Source organism: Equus asinus, unplaced genomic scaffold, assembly GCF_041296235.1.
Source record: "Equus asinus isolate D_3611 breed Donkey unplaced genomic scaffold, EquAss-T2T_v2 contig_318, whole genome shotgun sequence".
NCBI lineage: Eukaryota > Metazoa > Chordata > Mammalia > Perissodactyla > Equidae > Equus > Equus asinus.
Genome location: NW_027224981.1, coordinates 216,425 through 235,578, shown reverse-complemented (window position 1 = coordinate 235,578; position 19,154 = coordinate 216,425). Strand labels below are relative to the sequence as shown.

The window sequence follows — 19,154 nt, the reverse complement described above, 5'->3', positions numbered from 1 at the left end:
CACCTTAAGAGCTGTCATTTTCGAGTCCACTGTGAAGTGCAACGCACTTCACCATTTGCTTTTCTGTTACACAAAATACACCACTTGACAGACAAAACTAACGTGTGGTAGTAGAAATCAGAGCACGGTGGTGGCCTCTGGGGAGCAGGTGATGGGAAAGAGGCACCAAGGACCTCTTGGGAACGACAGATATCTTCTATTGTTTGGTGTGCGATTTACATGGATTTTTTATGCATTTGTCAAAACTCATCCAACTTAAGATCTGTGCATTTCACTGTGTAAATTTTACCTCCATTTTTTTTTAATGTTTTAAAGATTTTTATTTTTCCTTTTTCTCCCCAAAGCCCCCCAGTACATAGTTGTGTATTTTTAGTTGTGGGTCCTTCTAGTTGTGGCATGTGGGACGCTGCCTCAGCATGGCTTGATGAGCGGTGCCATGTCCGTGCCCAGGATTCAAACTGGCGAAACCCTGGGCCACCGAAGCAGAGTGCACGAACTTAACCACTCTGCCACGGGGCCAGCCCCTACCTCAATTTTTAAAACAAAAAAATACAGCATTTGCAGGTCTTTGAATCTAACTTAATCTTTTAAAAGATGGCACAATTATTCAATTATCAGTTTACCAGAGGTACTAAACTTGCTAAGTATTTATCTTGTCAAATAACTAATTCTAGCAGTATTCATTTAATCTACCCAAAGTTTCAAAAGAGGCTTTAAAGTCATTATCCACTTTCACTACCAACAGAATTATCTAGTCCAATATCCATTCATCAGCTCAAATTGGGATTCCTTTTCAAATGCCACAGTCCCTGGCATTTTCAGTTTTAAAAGCAAAAGCTCAAGGCAAAGAGTGGGCTTTGGAGTTAGATACAGCTGAGATTAATTCCAGCCCTGCCTCTGTAACCTTGGGCAAATTACTTAATCCCTCCTTTCCTTCACTATAAAAGGCATATAATAATGGTTATATTGAAGTTTTCTGGTGACTGGGTGAAACAGTCAGAAAGCAACTTGCTCTGCGTTAATCTTTCAAAGACACTCTCTCCCCAGGACCTCAATCCAGGTACAAGTGGCTGGTTAACGTGCTTGGTCATTTCTTAAATAACAGCTTTATTGAGATGCTTGGTCATTGTTGCCTTCATTAGAATTCTCACCAAACTGTATTACTGTCTTTATTGGACAGTTAAAACAGTTTAATCTTTTCTAAAAGAAGGCACATAGACTTGAAGGGAAAAAAAAGCTTTCAAAAGGACAGCGGTATGTTCTTGTCAGTATTGAACTAAAGCTGGCTGTCTAGATATCCTGAATTCTCTTTATGGGTCAGTGACTGGTCTAATGATCTTGTGCAAATTGTGTGAAAATTGTTCACTATCTCAATAACATCCTTTATACAAATGGAGAGATCTTGTATTTCCCTAGATAATACCCTGAGAGAAAAGCTTTAACTGACTCCTGATTATCAGGGCACAAGGAAGGACACGAATTACCCAGTTTTCACACTGTAATAACAAGATCTTACATGTGTGTTAACCTGACTTTTCTGGAGTGCTTCCCACATCATGGATGTGGCCTGTGTCATGGAATTTGAATAAGATAGTGTATCTCAGACAGGCTGAGCCCTGACAAGTCTGGTTGAGAAGCCCCTTGGGAAGAAGGGTAAAGGACTGATTTAGGTTTGTGAGTCAACTCATGGCACATTATAATCCAAAATCGCTCCATTCAGTTAGTACTTAACCAGGATCTACCTTGTACAATCACTGACTTAGGAGTGGGAATTCAAAAGTTGTGTCATATGAAAGTCCTTGAACTCAAAGAAATCCAATTTCTCTATTTTATTACGGCATCAAGACAACAAATAGAGAGCAAGATAAAACACAGTCAAGTATATGAGACGGACAGTAACTCTTAGGGAGTTTAGAAATAGAGCTGTGTACTGGAAACAGATTTTTCTAGAGCAGGTGGGATTGAGCAAAGCATGATTTTGATTAGTGGGGGTAGGGGTGTGAGTGGGAAGAAGGAACGATGGGAAGTCTGGACAGACAAGGGGAAGCGTCCCAGCAACAGGAAGAGGCACACCTCACGCTGTTCCCGTGACCCAATGCCTGCCACCTACTGACCATCTCTTGGTCCTCGTGAGTCTAGTTTACCAAGCTCTTCCCCTCCCACGGGGCCTTCCCAGGTCCCTCCCTCAAAACGAAAAGCTCCTTCCTTGTCTTCCACAGCGTGGTACCTGTGCCCCTTTCATGGCATGGACTTCCTTCCATCTTCAATTAAGGTTGCTCACATGTCTCTTTGCCCAACCGGGCCACCCTCTTAAGGGCAGGGGCTGTATCTTATTCACTTTTGTATCCCCACCAATGGCCCACAAAGCTCCTCACACAAATTCAGTATGTATTAAAAAAAAATGTGTTTTAATTGAAGTGACTGGGAGATAAAAAGTAGGATAAAGTGGAGCCAAATTATAAATAGATAGATACACCGGAGTTAATTCATTCAATAACTATTTATTGAGTCATACTGTGTGCCAGGCCCTGTTCTGGCCTCTGGGGATCTATCCATGAACAAACCAGAGAAACATCTCTGCCCTGTGAGCTTACACTCTAGAAAATGGATGGGATCAGCAATAAATTTACATAAATTCAACCATCCTATTCAGGAAAAAAAAGGATCCATATTTAAATAGTTTATTGGTGCTGTAAAAGTCTACTGTTGATATGTAGTTTGTATTATATATTGTACTTACTATATTCATAAACTATTCATCCTCATGTATCACACTACAGGGAATCTAATATAGAGAACTTTATTGGCAGTTTAAGAGATTCTCAAGGATCATTTTGAGCATGCTCGATTTCATCCTTAGGCAGTCTTTAGCACAGTCTTTGAAACCTAACTACCTTATAAGTTGTGACTCTACTGAAACAAAATGAAAACTCTGAGATTGTTGGGCAAAGAAGAACCAGTTTAAGTATTTGAGCATGAGAATGCTGACAATCACGTCTGGTCAGATTTGTCTGGTAACAGGGAATGAGAGACAGTACATTCACATGAACACACAAGGTCAATCAACAGTGGAATTCACATCAGGAATTAGAAGAAAACAGTTCATGAGCCATTTCCCATTCTTTTAAAACTAAAATAGTAAGAGCTTGAGGTCATAAATATTTATAATCAACTCTTGATTATAAAATCTAAACAAAAAAATTGTAACATACTGGCTTATTCTAACTAAAGGTTTATCATTTTCATATATTTTTCAAAGAGTATTTAAAAAGAACGCCAAGAAACATCGTTTTTAAATTTTGCAAAAACTTTACTCTATATACATTAATTCCAATCATTTAATCCTGAAAGCAATCTTCACTTGTACAATGTAAAAAAACTTTTGACAGTATGTGACTAGAAATATCCCATTACCATAAAGCTACAAACAGATTTATGCTCCTAAGAGCAAAGTTAGGGAAGCAAAAATAATAACCACACCAGTGATAAGCACCAAGACAGAACTTTTTTGCACTTAGGGCCTGATTGGCTCTATTTAAACAAAACCTCTACCAACAGAGGACCAAAATAACACCTTATTTGGCAAAAAAAAAAAAAAAAGAGAGAGATAAAAATATACATACAGAGGTCTGGAAACAGTGGAGAATGCCCACTTAAAAAATTAAACAATGAAATTATTCATATTTGTCTTTTAGTTAATGTGACATTTGCAAAATATATTCATATGTCACTTTTCTTCTTTAGTTCGCCTTATACAATTCAGGTTGTGCCATGTTTGTTAATGTTGTCACACTACTGTAAATCAATATGGTGAACAATGGGAGTTTGCTGTAATGAATCCGAACCATGAGAGCTAGATCCAGGAGCCCAAACAACCTTAGTTGCAACTCATTAAGCAGTGAAACAGATTATTTATCTTTGTAATTTTTACAAGCCGTAGCCAGATATCATGTGTGTGTGCGTGCGTGTGCACGTGCAAGTATGCCAGAGCAGTGAGAGCACAACTCAGAAGGGAGTGACATAAACAGGCTCACACAAGGACCCAAAAGATTTGGGCAGCCGACACTGAATTTCCCCAAAACAAACCTGAAGCTGAGCAATGGGGGAATTCGGGGATCTGTCATCACAATATAGAATCAGTGACAGATTTGGAGAACAAAGACTAAGTAAGGCAGGATGCCTCAGCCACAACATTCCCATGACACTGGAGGACACAAAGCAGTGACAGCCACTCTTCAGGCAGGGATCAGGGACAGACTCTGCCTGCACTTGGAGGGATTCCCTGGGTCTGCGGCCGAGGGTTCCTGCAAAGGCAAAGGGTCCCCAAAGGGCATCTGCAGTAGCCTCAGGCAGTGGCCCTCCACCTCACTCAGTGAGAATGTCTTAGGGACCCCAGAGTGTGGCCCTGGGTATCCCCTCCTCCTGGTCTCAACCGTTCTCTGGATACAGATACTATCCCTTCCAGAGACTTGGTCAAAAACTATTGCTACCTTCCACTTCCAACTCAGTCTCAGGAAGAGGGTGTTCTCGTCCCCGTGGGGTCCCTGAGTTTGAGGTAATGCCGACATACTGTATGCTGTACCACAGTAACATATGAAGGCAGGCAAGTCCACTTGAAAACTCAAGCAATCTAAATTCAACATCAGCCAGTTTTTGTTACCTCGGTAATACTGTTTGGTGAGATAGTTTCTCCACACAACTTATGATGTGTGGGGTAAAGAAAAAAAATATTGCTAGAATGTGATAGAAATATTTTTAAAAGTTCAATGTTGAAACTCCTTAAGGGAAGGAAAAGGAGACATTTTACTTTTCCACTGTCTATGTTCCTGTCCTTGGCTTCGAGGTCAAAGAGCACCAAGGTTCCTGTTAAGCTAGTTCAAGCTTCTCCCAGCCCCTCCCCTGCACAACAATCCTGGGGAATTCCTGAGCCGTCTGCTTCCCAAATTTGTAATCTTATCTCTGGGCATGTCTACACAGCTCTTTAATTCAGTTTCAAAATCCACAGTACTTTTTAAACAAAATGACATAGTTGCATTCTTTAAATGCCAGCTATGAAATCATCACTTAAAAAAAGAAAGAAAGAAACTACTCAGATTATATATACGTAAGACAAATAAAATTCTCTCCCTTTTTAAGTGCTTTATTTGGTCTGCTGCAGACATGCGTATGGCTGCTTCCAAAGAAAAGCCCTTAGGAGGAGCTGCTGACAGCATTCCGCAGTTTGATATTTGTTCCAATGTTGTCAGGTTCTTAGACGACACCGTACATATGACTTGCTTCATGAAAACCCCCCAAAATGGGCACTTTAGATACAGGAAAAAACCTTATTTATAATTCAGTGAATTTTTCTCACACCAAAATAACACTCTAACCTGTCCAAACATGCAACTTCTCCTTTTCTTCCCCCATGAACTAAATTCCTTTCCTTAAAAAATAGTCAGACTTGAGGATTGAGTGAAAAACTACCATATTTCAAGTTCAACTCTGAGGGTTCTTTACAACTGTAGCATGATTTCAAATTCACGTTGTCATTCATTTTTCTGTATTTTCCTATATTTATCCTAAATAACCTTCCTGGACCATTATATTTAGGGAGAAATTAAAAGGGTTTTATATTATACTGCAAAGTTCCTGTAAATGCTCAGTTTATCAGGGTTTACTCTGAGCTCAATGTCAGACAACCTCTACATGACGCAAAGATACAGACAAGAAGTATTTCAAATACAAAACCCTTAGCTCTGTGTCATAAATAAATTTGGGTAAAATCGCAAGCCTTCCACGGAATCATCTCGGCAAAGATGGCCCATCTTCTCTGCAAGAAGCAACCTAGAAATCAAGAGGAAAAGCCACAATCATGTGTCTGTTCAGAAACACAAACTACAAGGTGTAATGAAGAGCAAGGACCTTACGTACCGTTCTTTGGACAGGAGGACAGACATTCCTACGAGCTTGGCAAACTCTTCTGACGTTAGGGATCCCTTTTCTGAAACCTAACAGAAACACAGAGCAGAAAAATGTGATGGTGTGGACCGTCTAGGCGCCAACCTAAGGAGAGCGTCCACCAGTATACTCAGGAATAACGGACTGAATTTCCTACTAAATGTAAGAATATCCACTACAGAACCACCTCTTCTTCACTAATGTTTAATTCTGCAAAAGCTGAAGGACCCAGAACAAACAGAGAAGAGGTTAAAATATCACGAAGTGCATAGTAAAACAGTGCAGGAGTACAAAGGCGCTACAGTAAAGCTTAAAAAGAACTATTGGCTATTCTAAGAAGGAACATACGACAAATTCTAATTGAGTGCATATTACACGCTCCACTGAGGACCCTTATCTACAGATGTAGTTTAAAATATGTGGTAGAAATACCTATAGTCTTGGGATTTTCATCTAGCTTAAAATTAGAAGCATAATAAATATGAGTTATTCAAATTATACAGGCTCGCCGCAGAGGCTATGAAGGCAGTAATATTTCAAATATCCTAATGAGTAATATTAGCAGTTTGGCCAGCAAAAGCCATCTAAACTACAGTTGCTTTTCATATTTTTTGAAGCAATTATTTCACAAAACAACTTGTGATGTTTTATAATGCTGCTTATGTGGGTGTTACTGAAAGAAAAAGTTCAGTCATGGGTAACATTCTGATTAACAGAGTTAAGAACCTGTTCTCAACACTGGGCATCAAATGAAAAGAGAACGCCTCACTAATTCTATCTCCTTACTTACAAGACGTTACGAGTATCGGTAAGTTTCAAAAAGCTTTCAAAGTATAATTTTGATTACTATTTATTCATTAATGATAAACTGTTTTTAATTGGGTCTTCAAATGTTACTTTTTAGTAAAGTTAAATCCAAAAGGAAATCCTGTTTCTCAAGTTGCTAAGCATCGCGTCTTGGTAGCAAGCCCTAATAACCAGAGGAAGCCGGGTTCACATACTGTCTCCAAGGCTGAGGCCACCATTTCCTCTTCCTTGTGGGCCTGAAGCTCAATTACCATGACGCCGCTGTCGAAAACTCGGAGCCTACAAATCGCAGATGGGAGAACAAAGCCATGAATATCCGGGATTTTCAACCCCTGAGGAGGCGCAAGTATTTCTTGATATCTTTTATGCCCAGGTATGAGGGGAAGAATAACACAAAATAACCTTTAAAACATAACGACCACAAGCAACCATGGCATAACTAAAAAGCTCATGAATAAACAGGTAATAAAATTATGAACTATAATCCAGAGGCTTTTCTATAATCCAGAAATACGTATGGCTACTTTTTTTTAACCTGAGGATAAGGAAAATGTAATTCACAGCTCAATATTTGCACTTCTAAGCTTCCAGAAACTAACGCAAAATGTCTAGGGGAGGAGGCGCTGGTTACTCTGGCCTCATGGGAGGTGCCTACATTCTACTCTCACTGCCCTCAATCCACAGCCGTCAGACTACTAGCACCCGCAGGCCACGCCCAGCCCTAAGGATGGAGGCCAGAATGACAGAGATGCTTGTGGGCCCAGTGAATTCTGTTCACACGGAATGTAATTTCAAGAGGGGCGATATGGTGGCTGGCCCTGCAGGACGGCACCTGGCAGCGCTTGCCTGTCCACTCTGTGAGGAGCAGCGACTACAGCCAGCAAGGCCCCGCGGAGGACCTTTTACCTGAGAGGTAATTTCAGCGCTTCCAGCATCTTGCACGCATTCACTAAATCTTCTGGCGAGAGCAACTAATGGGGAAACAAATCCAGTTTACACTGAAAATTAATAGAGTGATGCTATATAATTATAATGACCACTGAAACAGAAGAGCAAACTTAAAGCATCGTTTATCAAGGATTTTAGGTAGCTTAATCACTACAAGGCAAAAAGGATTAACAAAGAAGCAGACTTCTACTCATTAAAGCAGTGCTATCCAACAGAAACAAAATGCAAGTCATAAATGTAATTTTTAATTTTCTAGTAGCCACATTAAAAAAATAAAAGGAAACAGGTGAAATTAGTTTTAATACGTACATTTTATTTAACCCAATAGGTCCAAAAATTCAACACATTATCAATACAAAAATTACTGAGATATTTAAGAATTCTTTATTCTGTACTAAATCTTGTAAAGTCAATGTATAATTTACACTTAGAGCACCTCTCAGTTTACATTAACTACACTTCAAGTTCACAGTGGCCACACGTGGCTAGCTAGCGGCTACCCTTCTGGACCACATGGCCTTAAAGACTCAGCCCATGTGGTGGCTGACAAGCACAGCTCTGAGTCACAAAGAATGGCTCCAGAGCCAGCCCAGCCTGGGTCCAAATAATTTGCCATGGTCAAATTATTTAATCTTTCTAAGCTTCAATTTCCTCTTCCCCAAATTATCCCCCAGACAGGGACAGTAAAAGTAGGCCCCTCACTGAGTTATTGGGAGGCTAGATGAGGGAACCCTTGCAGAGTGCCTGGCGGATGGGGAACACTCACTGATGGCAGTTATGATGACTATTGAAATAAGAACAGAGCAGAGGCTTAGCTCATGGGGCAGGCTGAATGCTGGAGAGACAGGTGTGGGTCATTTGCATGGAGCTGACACCACAAAACTGATTTAGAGGGCACAACGGTGAGAACCCTGGAGGCCAAGGACATCTGGGTGTGAAGGGACAATGAGAGTTGAACAGCGGCTGCAGATTCAGAGCCAAAGAAGCAGGGCAGCTTTTTCTGTATCATTTACAGGCAATTGGTATCCAACCCAGTTAATTCAAACAGGTGACTATCACAGAGAAGGGGCATCACACTCAACCTTATTAATCACAGCAATACGAACACAGAACATTAGAGCTGAAAGGTATCTGTGCGTCCAAACCCTTATTTTAAAGGTAGAAAACCTGAGTCCAGAGAGGTTAAGTAAGCTACTCAAGGTCACTCAGCAAATCACTGGCAAAACCAGGAACAGAATCTACCTCCTAGACCCCAGGGCAGTATTCTATTCACTGCACCACACTGCTTCTCCAAATAGTTTTGATATTCACAACCCTTCCTCAAATTCTATTCACTATAGGGGAATTTGTACTATATTAAGAAAGTCTATAATTAGTTAAAAGAATATCTAAATATTCTATTCTTACTTCCATTCCTCGAGCTCGGTTTACTAAACAGTATACCTCTGTGAGTGACATTATTCCTCCTCGTCCCTGTTAAAAATGAAACAAAAGAAGTATTACGTTACACTTAGCACCAGTTGGCATTTAACAGAAATCACAATCAGAGTGAAATCAGAAATCATAAAATTTCTTAAGAAGCTTTTAAAAACTGTATTTACAAACAGGAAGACCTGTTCAGATACCCTGAGGCAATTCAAATTCAATACTTGGACTTGTCATTATTACTGTTTTAACATTTACTCAACGAAAAATGGGGCTCTCTTCTTTCATGTTTCAGAAAGAGTATTTAAATGTTTCAAGTTATTCCAACTAATAAATGAAAAAAAATCATAGAATTAAATAGGAATATCACCATTTTACAACCCCTAATAAAGTAACAGATCTCCATAATGACTACCAATGGCTGCCAACATCACAAAAAAAGACGCTCAGACGTTATGCACCTCCTGATGCATGGTGCTGGTGACTGTGGCTGGTGGTACTAAACCCATAGGAGATGAGGTGAGTGCTTCCGCTTTTGGACTAATGTGCATTCATTCCTCCGTTTACATTTCCAGTATAGTCATTTTACCTACAACCCTCGAACTGCTGACGTGCACCGGCCTTATGCTCTCCTCTGGCACCATCACACCCTCATGCCGTCTGTTGCTGAGGTTGAGGCGGTCATCAGCTGACCTGGGAAATCTTTTTGCAATGGCAGCTTTTTGGTTAAAAATTTATCCTGGGTTTTCATCTGTGGCAGTTATATGCTCCACTGCTCCAGGTTGGATTTTGAGCATGTAGGCATAGCCTCAGAACCTAGTTTTATTTAAAGCTTAGCGGCAAATACACTAAAGTATTAATAGTGTATGTTTTTGGGTGATGGGACTATAGGTAATGTTTTCCTCCTCCATGGTTTTTGGTTTTGTTTTGTGTGTCACTGTGTTTCTTGTTCTGGCTGCTGTAACAAAATACCATTGACTGGGTGGCTTAAACAACACACATTTGTTACTCATACTTCTAGACGCTGGGAAGTCCAGGATCAAGGTGCTAGCTGGTTCCATGTCTGGGGAGGGCCCTCTTCCTGTTTTGCAGAGGGACCACTTTGCTGTGTCCTCACATGGCAGAGAGCGAGCACAACCTAGCTCTCTGGTCTCTTATAAGGGCGCTAATCCCTTCATGAGGACTCCACCCTCGTGACCTCATCTAAACCTAATTACCTCCTACAGGACCCTCCCCGCCCGCAAAATGCCATCACATTGGGGTTAAAGGGTTCAACAAAGGAATCTGGGGTGGGGGGCCCAACATTCAGTCCGTAGCGTTGTGACTGATAAAGGAGCATGGATCCTGCAGTCAGGCAGACCTGGGTTCGAATCCTATCATTGCCACTTAGCAGCTGTGTGACTTTGGGCACAACATGTATCATGTCTAAGTGTCGTTTTCTCCGTGTGGCAGTTGGGGTCTTGCTGTTCGCCTCACCGAGTTGCAGATCCTTCAATGAAACAGCACGTGCACGTTCCTGGTGGGCGCTCAGGAAGTGTTTCTCTCCCTTCATCTGCCCTCTCCTTTACCACTGAGTTTCAGCGCAGTGAGTGCTGCATGAATGAACGGCTGGACAGGTAACTGGTCTCCTGTGCTGTGTCCTTTCAGTGACCTGCATAATGCGGCTGCCGGTTCCTTCGCCTCCGCGTTTGCTGCCCTGGTGCTCTGCCCCACTGAGCTTGTGAAGTGCCGGCTACAGACCATGTACGAAACGCAGATGTCGGGGAAGATAGCCAAAAGCCAGAAGTAAGCACCGCTTGGGCACAAACATTAGGTCTCGAGCATGTATTGAGTATTTTAAAAAATATATTGTACTAAAATTAAGTGACAGATATAGAAACAGATGTGTCTAATCCAAAATACTGTTTCTAGAACTTCTACCAATCAGAATAATTTTCTGAACGGACTATTTGTGGTGGTCGGACCCACCCCCCAGGCCACAGAACATCATAGACAGGTGTTTAATACCCCAGAAGTGATGAAGCCAGGAGCTTCTACCCCTTTTGACCGGTTGAGGGCATAAGGCATGATCCCCAGCTGTTTTCGGAGGCACATGGCAGACAGCTTTGGAACTGTGTGTGAGAACTGAGCCTTCATAAGGGCCGCTTTGGTTCTGAGATGAATATTTGATGCCCTTTCCCAGGTTTCACGTAGATGTTCAGGCTGATCACCTCAGATCCCCGCGGTAACTTTCTTTACGCCCCTCCCTAATCCTTCAAGCGGACCTGCAAAGGGCGCCAGTTCTGGGAACACTGAGCAGGACCGTTGTGAGCATAGCTGCCCTTCAGATCAAATTCCTCTCCAGCTCAGTCTTGAAAGATCCTAGTTACCCTGTGAAGGTGTATATGTCACGTAATATGATTTATTTGAATTGTAAAGCAATTTATTATCCTGATTAATCTCAAAACTTGCTTATTTATCTTCACATCTGGCTGACTGCAGTTCTGGGGGTGAATATTGCTGTGGTTAACTCAGACCCTGTCAATCCACTGGGGAAAATTGGTAGATAAATTGACCATTTTCAGAGTTACCAGTCCCCTTGCAGCAGCGAGGCTGGGGTTTGTAATAGAGCCCAATTTCCTGCACCCTTGGGATTCTTTGCAACCAATTTGAATCTATTATTCATAGCCCAGAGTCCAAAACTGTGAGTCTTTAAGACTTTTTATTGAGATAGTATGTGTACACAGTAACGCGAACACACACAGAAATCGTAAGTGTGAAATGAACATGCCTTTGTAACCAGTGCCCAAGAAGTAGGACGTTAATAGCCCCCAGAAAGTTGCCCTCATGCCCCTTGAAGTGGTTTAAGGTATTTTTAAGGAAAATGGTTAGGTCCAAAGGACTTAGGCAGATGGACAGCTTGCGTGAAAGTAAGTACTGGCTGACTGTATTTTGGGCATAGCAGTGGCCACGCAGGGGTGTAGAGTAGCTTGGGGTTAAGACTTGGATGGGAAGGTAGGCTGGCCGTGTCGAGTTGGGTTACTTTGTTACGTTCACATCCGAGGATGAGAGCAGCGTTGCAGGAAGGACCTGGCTGATGGATAATACCCGATGAAGCCTTCTGAAGTCCGAGGAAGGAAGATAATCATCAAAAGCAGGTGGCCTTTATTACCTCTGGGCTTGGTCCTTCATTGGTCCAAACTGAGTCACCTGCTCTCTGAGAACAAAGTGAGGAGTGAGGGGTCCGCCAGGCTGCTGAGTGTGCGGGTTCTGCGCTCTTCCTGCCACGGCGCACGTACTCGGGAAGAGGAGTCTAGATGGACGGGGTGCTGTGTTCCGGCTGCTGCAGGACTCGGATCTGCTTAATTAGAAAGCCTTGCACCCCTACCTCTCTAAGAACTAAGTCCTGGTGCTTCTTGCCTTACAGGAGCTGTAGCTCCATTCTTAGAATTTCTTTTGTCTTGCCTTAAAGTAATGTTTAATGTTACTTGCTCGTTTCCCTGCACTGACACAGAATAAGACAAACCCTAAACACCTGAACCAATTTTCTCAGAACATAGCAGATCAAAAGAAAGGTTGGGGAGATAGAAATCGAGGGAGGTAAGGGACTGGGCAAATAGGATACCGTTTTATTCTTGCTGAGTTTGGACAACTCCTTATTGTAATTTCACTTGTTCCGTATTGAAAAATTGGATGTTAGCTTTTTTACATCTTTGATAATATGCCTTCTAGAAATGTGTGCATCCATTTTAATGAGATTTCTTTACCCTGGAGTAGTTCAGGTGACAAAGGTTGTTATAAAATAGCTGTATCTGAGCTTCCCTGAGATTTCCTTCCCACAGCGGCCTTTTAGAATTCTGGTTCTCTGTTTACAGATTCAGCTGCTTCGCCTGCTGTAACTGTCTCTCTGTGTCTCCTCCCAGTACAGTTTGGTCTGTCGTGAAGAGTATCCTTAGGAAGGATGGCCCCTTGGGCTTCTACCATGGACTCTCGAGCACTTTACTTCGAGAAGTACCGGGCTATTTCTTCTTCTTTGGTGGCTATGAACTGAGCTGATCGTTTTTTGCATCTGGGAGATCAAAAGATGAACTAGGTAAATGTATTTGCGTGGACGGCGGGTGGGTTGATGGTGTCCGCTTCCCGACTCTATGGTTGCTGCGGATTCTGTGCACTCTGCGCCGCCTTGTAGGGGATCCACCTGGCACTGGGGAGATTCTAAATCACAGAAAGTAACAGGGCCGAATGATTTCTAGCATCTTCTTCTGGGCTTCATAATTTCCTCAGGACAGGGGCTGGAGCAGCACATCCCGAACTTCTTCCCTAGAATAACATTTGTGAATTTCTTCTGGATCTATTTTCGGGAAGAAGAAATATAGAAATTACTTTCCCTGTGGGAAATTACCTATAAGTCAGCTTGCAATAAACTTAGAACTTGGTAATAAGTCTTGATAGTGTTTTGAGAGCAGTGAAAAGTGTAGTTCTTTCTAGTTTGTTCTGTTTAGCTGCTGGATACAACCATATCAATGTTTGAATCACATGGGTGATAACTTTTTTCTTGAACACCTCCCTTCATGGTTGGTGGACTTATTCTGGGGTTGGTCAAGCTCCCAGGCTTAACTGCCTTGTTTAATAAGACAACGTTGGTTTTTCATGGTAAAGGAAGAATCAGGGCTGTGGGGCATTAAGATAGTTAAGAGAAGGCTGATAAATGCCTCACCCTGCATTTCAGTGGCCTCTATTCTCATTCCTCCTGTAAGGCGTTGCCATGCTGCTGGGGGCCTGCTGATTCTAGGGGCCAGCCCTCCAAGGATGGCACAGGATGGCCACAGTGCCACAGTGATCAGCCTCAACATGACCCTCACTCGGGCTTCTCGTCCTGGCATGATGAGGGGTAGACGCAGGCCACCAACCGGAACCTTATGCTCTTAGAGCTTCGACAGTCTCCTCAGGGAATTGTGTTTGCAGCGTTTTTGTTTGTACCTACCTCCGGCCACTGCCATTGGCCTCTGGAAATATCACATCAGCTGCCCTTGAGACAAAATACTGTTTGCTAATTTTCTTCTCTAGGCCCTGTCCCTTTGATGTTAAGTGGTGGCATTGGTGGAATCTGCCTCTGGCTTGCTGTATACCCAGTGGATTGTATAAAATCCAGAATTCAAGTTCTTTCCATGTCGGGGAAACAGGCAGGATTTCTTGGAACCTTTATAACTGTTGTGAGAAATGAAGGTGAGTCTGGTAATGGCAGAAACAGGAGGTATGTTTAGAGGGGCTGGTCATTTCGGTGCTAGTCTCATTGAGGTGGTCAGGTGTGTAATTGCTTTCTTCCCCCGCCGCATATCCCTTTTCTAGTACTGTATATTAATCCACATTTGTGGATTTCTGTTTCCAACCCCCTGTCTTTAGTTTAGTTAGTTAGTTAGTTTAGTTAGTTTCATTACTCTCAAGAAAATTTAAAGTTCTTATTCCTAACCCCTGGCCCGGGTACCTGTCAGGATTCTTTGTTCTCAATAGCCTGGAGGGAATTGTTAACTAGGGGCTTTGTCTAAGGGAATAGGTGTTTTGAAGTTAGCACCACTTGTTTTACATAATGTATTATCAGAAAATGATCTCTAAGAACCACGAAGGGATTTAAAAGAATGTACAACATCCTTAATGCTAAGACTTCTGGAATTAGAAATGCACTGAGCAACTTCTGAAGGTAATTTGCTATCAATTTTTAGAGTTAAGCAGGAGGATAAAGATTTCCCAGTTAATGTTTGTTTAAAGCCAGTTTTATGCAACTAGTGAGTAAAGTTCTGTCCTTCCAGCATCCACTGTACGTCTTAAACCTTGGGATGTGAATGTCCCTGTCTTGATTTTAAGAGAGAGAGCAGGAGCCAGCTCCGTGGCCGAGTGATTAAGTTCGCGCATTCCGCTGTGGCGGCCCAGGGTTCGGATCCTGGGTGCGGACATGTCACCGCTCGTCAAGCCATGTTGAGGTGGCGTCCCACATCCCACAACTAGAAGGACCTGCAACTAAGATATACAACTATGTACAGGGGGGGTTTGGGGAAATAAAGCAGAGAAAGAAAAAAAAAAGCACCATAACAATATGCAGAAATTGTTTCGTTTGTATCCCAAATAGAGTGCAGACATCTTGTACATTACTGATAGTAACCCCTCTTTGAATTTGTGTAACACTTTATGGTTTTACAAAGTACTCACACCTCAATTATCTAACTAGTTCTTCATAACTACCTTGGGCAGTGCTAATGCTAGAAACAGGTCTCTGACTTCAACGCTGGTGTTGATGCTAGAAACAGGTCTCTGACTTCAGTGCCGGTGCTCTTTCTGCTGGCCCAATGCCTCGTGGCCCTCACCCCCCAGGAGAAGCTGCAAGGCTGCTGCCTCCTGTGGCTCTGTGGTTGCCTTCTGTCTGCCCACGTGAGGCCTCAGCTCTACCCAATCCATTTACCAGAAGTTAACCAGGTGTGGAATTGCTATATGTTACCTAAGCATCAACCAGCTTTGCTGGGAGACCTGACACTTGTCCTGTTTCTGTTAGTTGATTTGTTTCCGTCAGTCCAGGGAAACCCGGAAATAAGTCTTTCCATCACTCGTTGGTTTTTAGTGCTATTGGCTGGATTTCTAAGTGTAAAAATATCTATGCTTTGCAGCTTTGTGGGGTGGCTCCAAGGAGGGGAGTCTCAGTCTTCCATCACCTTTTATCTTCTAGGAATAATGGCCTTGTATTCTGGACTGAAACCTACTATGATCCGAGCGTTCCCTGCCAACGGGGCACTATTTTTGGCCTATGAATACAGCAGAAAGTTGATGATGAGCCAGTTTGAAGCTTACTGACGTGTTCTGGCGAACCTAGATCCAAACAGGCGTTTGAGGACTGCAGTTCATCTCAGGGTTTCATGGAGTACAAGACCAATGTGGAATTATTTTGATTTTGTGGGAAATTTGTTTTTGTCTTCTCTTCTTCTGCTTTAAATCTTCAGCTTTATGGAAGGACTTCTATTTTGCATCATGTAATTTCTGCTCATAATTGTATTGAAATAGAAAAGTTACTGCTCTTGTCCTTGGTGGGACTTTCAGGGCGAGCTGCTGGCCGTCTGTACCGAATCTGAAAGGCTAAATATAGTTATATCAGGGCTTTTGCGTAACCCTGTATGTGTGTACATGCAGTCTGGATGGCTATGTGTTGTGAGTGAAGCACACTTTGTTCCATGTTTGATCTCAAATCTCACCAGGAAAACCTAGAGGCGTAAACCACGTTTCATAAAGATGGTTATAAGTGATGGCTTAAGCCATCCTATATGTAGGGTCTCTTTTAAAATCTGCTTAACACCTATACTATACTAAGTGGTTAAAGTTTTTAAAAAGTTTTCCTGTGGTGCTTGAAAACTAAAATATCCATCTGTGTTTTAAAGAGGAGACCATACCTGCATACTGGTGTGGCTTCCATGTTCTTGATTTAAGTTTCAGAGTAGGCATCCTGGATTTTCCCAGGATGCTCTACTGTTAAAATAGTGCCATTCATTTTCTAGGTGGAATCATATTCTACACTCTGATGTCTTGTTGGGTTTGGCCTAGAGCATCAGGCCTTCGGGCAACAGCACGCCCTCCCCTGTGCCAACTTCCCTTCTCCTCTCCCAAAGAGCTTCCTGTCTGCTGGGCTTTAGGTTGAGGAAGGGGCTGAAGGGAGGGGGCTGTGCTGCTGTGCTTTGTGAAGTCAGCTTGTGGCTGACAACAGCCCTTAGCTTCTGTCTTGCTCCTGGTCTGGGTGGGATTCCAGAGTATTGTGTTGGACCATCTATGGGCTGTTGATCTACTTTGAGCCTCTCACTCATTACCTGCACCAATTGGAAACCCATCCAGCGAGCAGAGCGCCAAAGCCAAGAGAAGCCCTCGTTCCCTGTCTGGTGACTGAGTGATGGGGCTCATGGGTGGAGTCCTCCCATCTCGGACAGAACTAGACACAGTGTAGTGTTTGCACTCCACTGTGAGTAATGTCTGGGCTGACCCATTCTAACATGTCTCAGGATCCATACTGCTTGCCTTGCTTTTACAGTTTCGGAGCCTTTCACATTTGGTACTGGCAGTCAGTGAATTTTAATGATGACCATGTGGGGGTGTGACTTTATAAAGCAAGGAAACAGGAAAAGTCGTTTTGTTAAACTCTGCCATGTATGTGTACTAACCACAACAAAAACCCCAGTTCATCCGATCCCCAGACTTGGGGATGGGCAGCTGCTCCTTGGCCACCTGGTGTAAGAGAGTCCTCCTCGGCACCACTAAAGCAAGCCGCCTCATTCCATGCCACTCCAAGACCAGCAAGGGCTCTCGCAGTAAAAAGTGTTCTTAAGCAGCCTGTGAGACTGAAAGCAGGCAGCCTGACAATGTTAATAGTAGTCCATACCAGGTGTGTCTGTCCCTGTTGGCAGAATGTAAATAATTTTTCTACCTTGCTTTTCTCTCCGTACTTAAATGGTCAGTAGCTACTGAGGGGTGCCTCATCTCAGCAGTCTTGGCTTGACGCGAAGTAGAAAATGGGACTGGCTTCCAGCAGGAAGTGAAGTGCTTCAGAGTCTGTGGTCCCCCTGCCCGGCGCCTGTGGGTCGTCTGGGGGTTAGCCCTGTTGGCAGCAGACCCTCTCATGTTGTCCTTTAAGGATTGAACTAAGTGTCTGCAGTAGAAGCCGTCTGAGGCAAGGAAGAGTGAGTTGGAGTAAGGAATGGAAACCAAAGTCAGGAGAATTTTTTTTTTCATTCTGTTTGCTTAATTCATGGTTCAGTATTTGGGTACAATTTGTACCATTTCAGATTTGTACTCCAGACAAAAATATAGTAACTTGAAATATTGTGTTTAAAGAAATTCTATTGTTCTATCATCATTAAATTATTTACCTAATATTTGAGCATATGATGAGTTGTTTTGTTTAAGTACTTTATATCCATGCAAAGAACTAAGTGACAGTGATGTTTGAGGCATGTTTAGTAATATTCCGAGGTGGTGGTTTTCTTGCAACAAGCATTGGTTTTTGTCAGCAAGATTCCTGATGTAAAATTATTTCACTGTAGGTAAATGGACCAAAATACACACTTTTTACATACACTGGCGGTATGAATCTTGGCTCTCTGGAATCACTCCCCCTGCACCAGGCTGTGGATGGGACGGGACTGACTTGGCAGGATGCCATTCTATTTTTTAAAATAGTTAAACTTCTTGCTATTAAGTTTTGGATAATTCTATTTCAGATTAGTAAATTCTGTTTAAGAAAACCAGTATTATTCTGATGTATTATGATGGAAGTTTCTTGCATTGGTCAAAGAACGCTTCACAGTGGGTTTGAAGAAAGCAATACCCAAGAGGCCCTAAACCAGTTCTTGTTAGGTGAGCAAAAGCAGGGGAGTGTGGTGACTCAGAATTGCCAGAAATCTTGATGCATTTTGGAGGATTAGGGGAGAGAAACCCCAACTGTAGTCCCCTTTATTTCTAAAAGCAAGGTTCTTAAAAACTGCGCTTTCCTTCCCTTGTTGTTGGCAGTATTGAGAAAGGTGACTGGCTCGGTTGAAGAGTGAGATCGCAGTTTTTCCCCATTCCCCTAAGCCCGCCGCCACCTCTGCCCTCCGTGGGTTGTTGCTCCAGGAATTTTAAAGGAAACCGTACAACGTATTCTGCCACAACACGTTTCTGTCACACAAATACAGGGAATAAAGTAGTCATAACGTGGAAGGAACTTGAAAGCATGTTCCTCCAATAACTCTTCCTCCAAGGGAAGCCCAATTAGGGGAGTAAAATGACAACTTCTGTCAGAAAAGCAGACAGCCTTCAGCTACGCTGCTGCACCGGTAGCTGGGACCCTTTGTGGGCTATTTTGAGAGGAAAAAAGAGCACCATAACCAGGCAGCCTGCCAGGATTGCACGGCTTTCTGTGCCACCATGATGCCCAGCGGCTCAGAGCTCTACTCCCATCTGTGCCGCTCTGCCACCCACCAGCCCTTCTCTAAAGTACGGCTCTAGGTCCCCTTTAAAAAAGATACCTACGATGGCAACTGCCAGATAGT

The 19,154-nt window shown here is 42.8% G+C and overlaps 1 protein-coding gene and 1 pseudogene across 1 annotated transcript; one reads left to right on the top strand and one right to left on the bottom strand.

Moving 5' to 3' along the window:
• Window positions 1–2,481: 2,481 nt before the first annotated feature.
• Window positions 2,482–9,828, bottom strand: LOC139043691 (vacuolar protein-sorting-associated protein 36-like). The gene is made up of 6 exons (XM_070503607.1): window positions 9,710–9,828; window positions 9,103–9,168; window positions 7,654–7,718; window positions 6,942–7,026; window positions 5,914–5,990; window positions 2,482–5,826 (listed from the first exon to the last, which is right to left on the bottom strand). The coding sequence occupies exons 2-6, from the start codon at window positions 9,151–9,153 to the stop codon at window positions 5,733–5,735; spliced, it is 372 nt and encodes a 123-aa protein (XP_070359708.1). The 5' UTR covers window positions 9,154–9,168; window positions 9,710–9,828; the 3' UTR covers window positions 2,482–5,732.
• An 892-nt stretch (window positions 9,829–10,720) lies between these two features.
• Window positions 10,721–17,989, top strand: LOC139043690 (mitochondrial ornithine transporter 1-like; annotated as a pseudogene).
• Window positions 17,990–19,154: the final 1,165 nt, after the last annotated feature.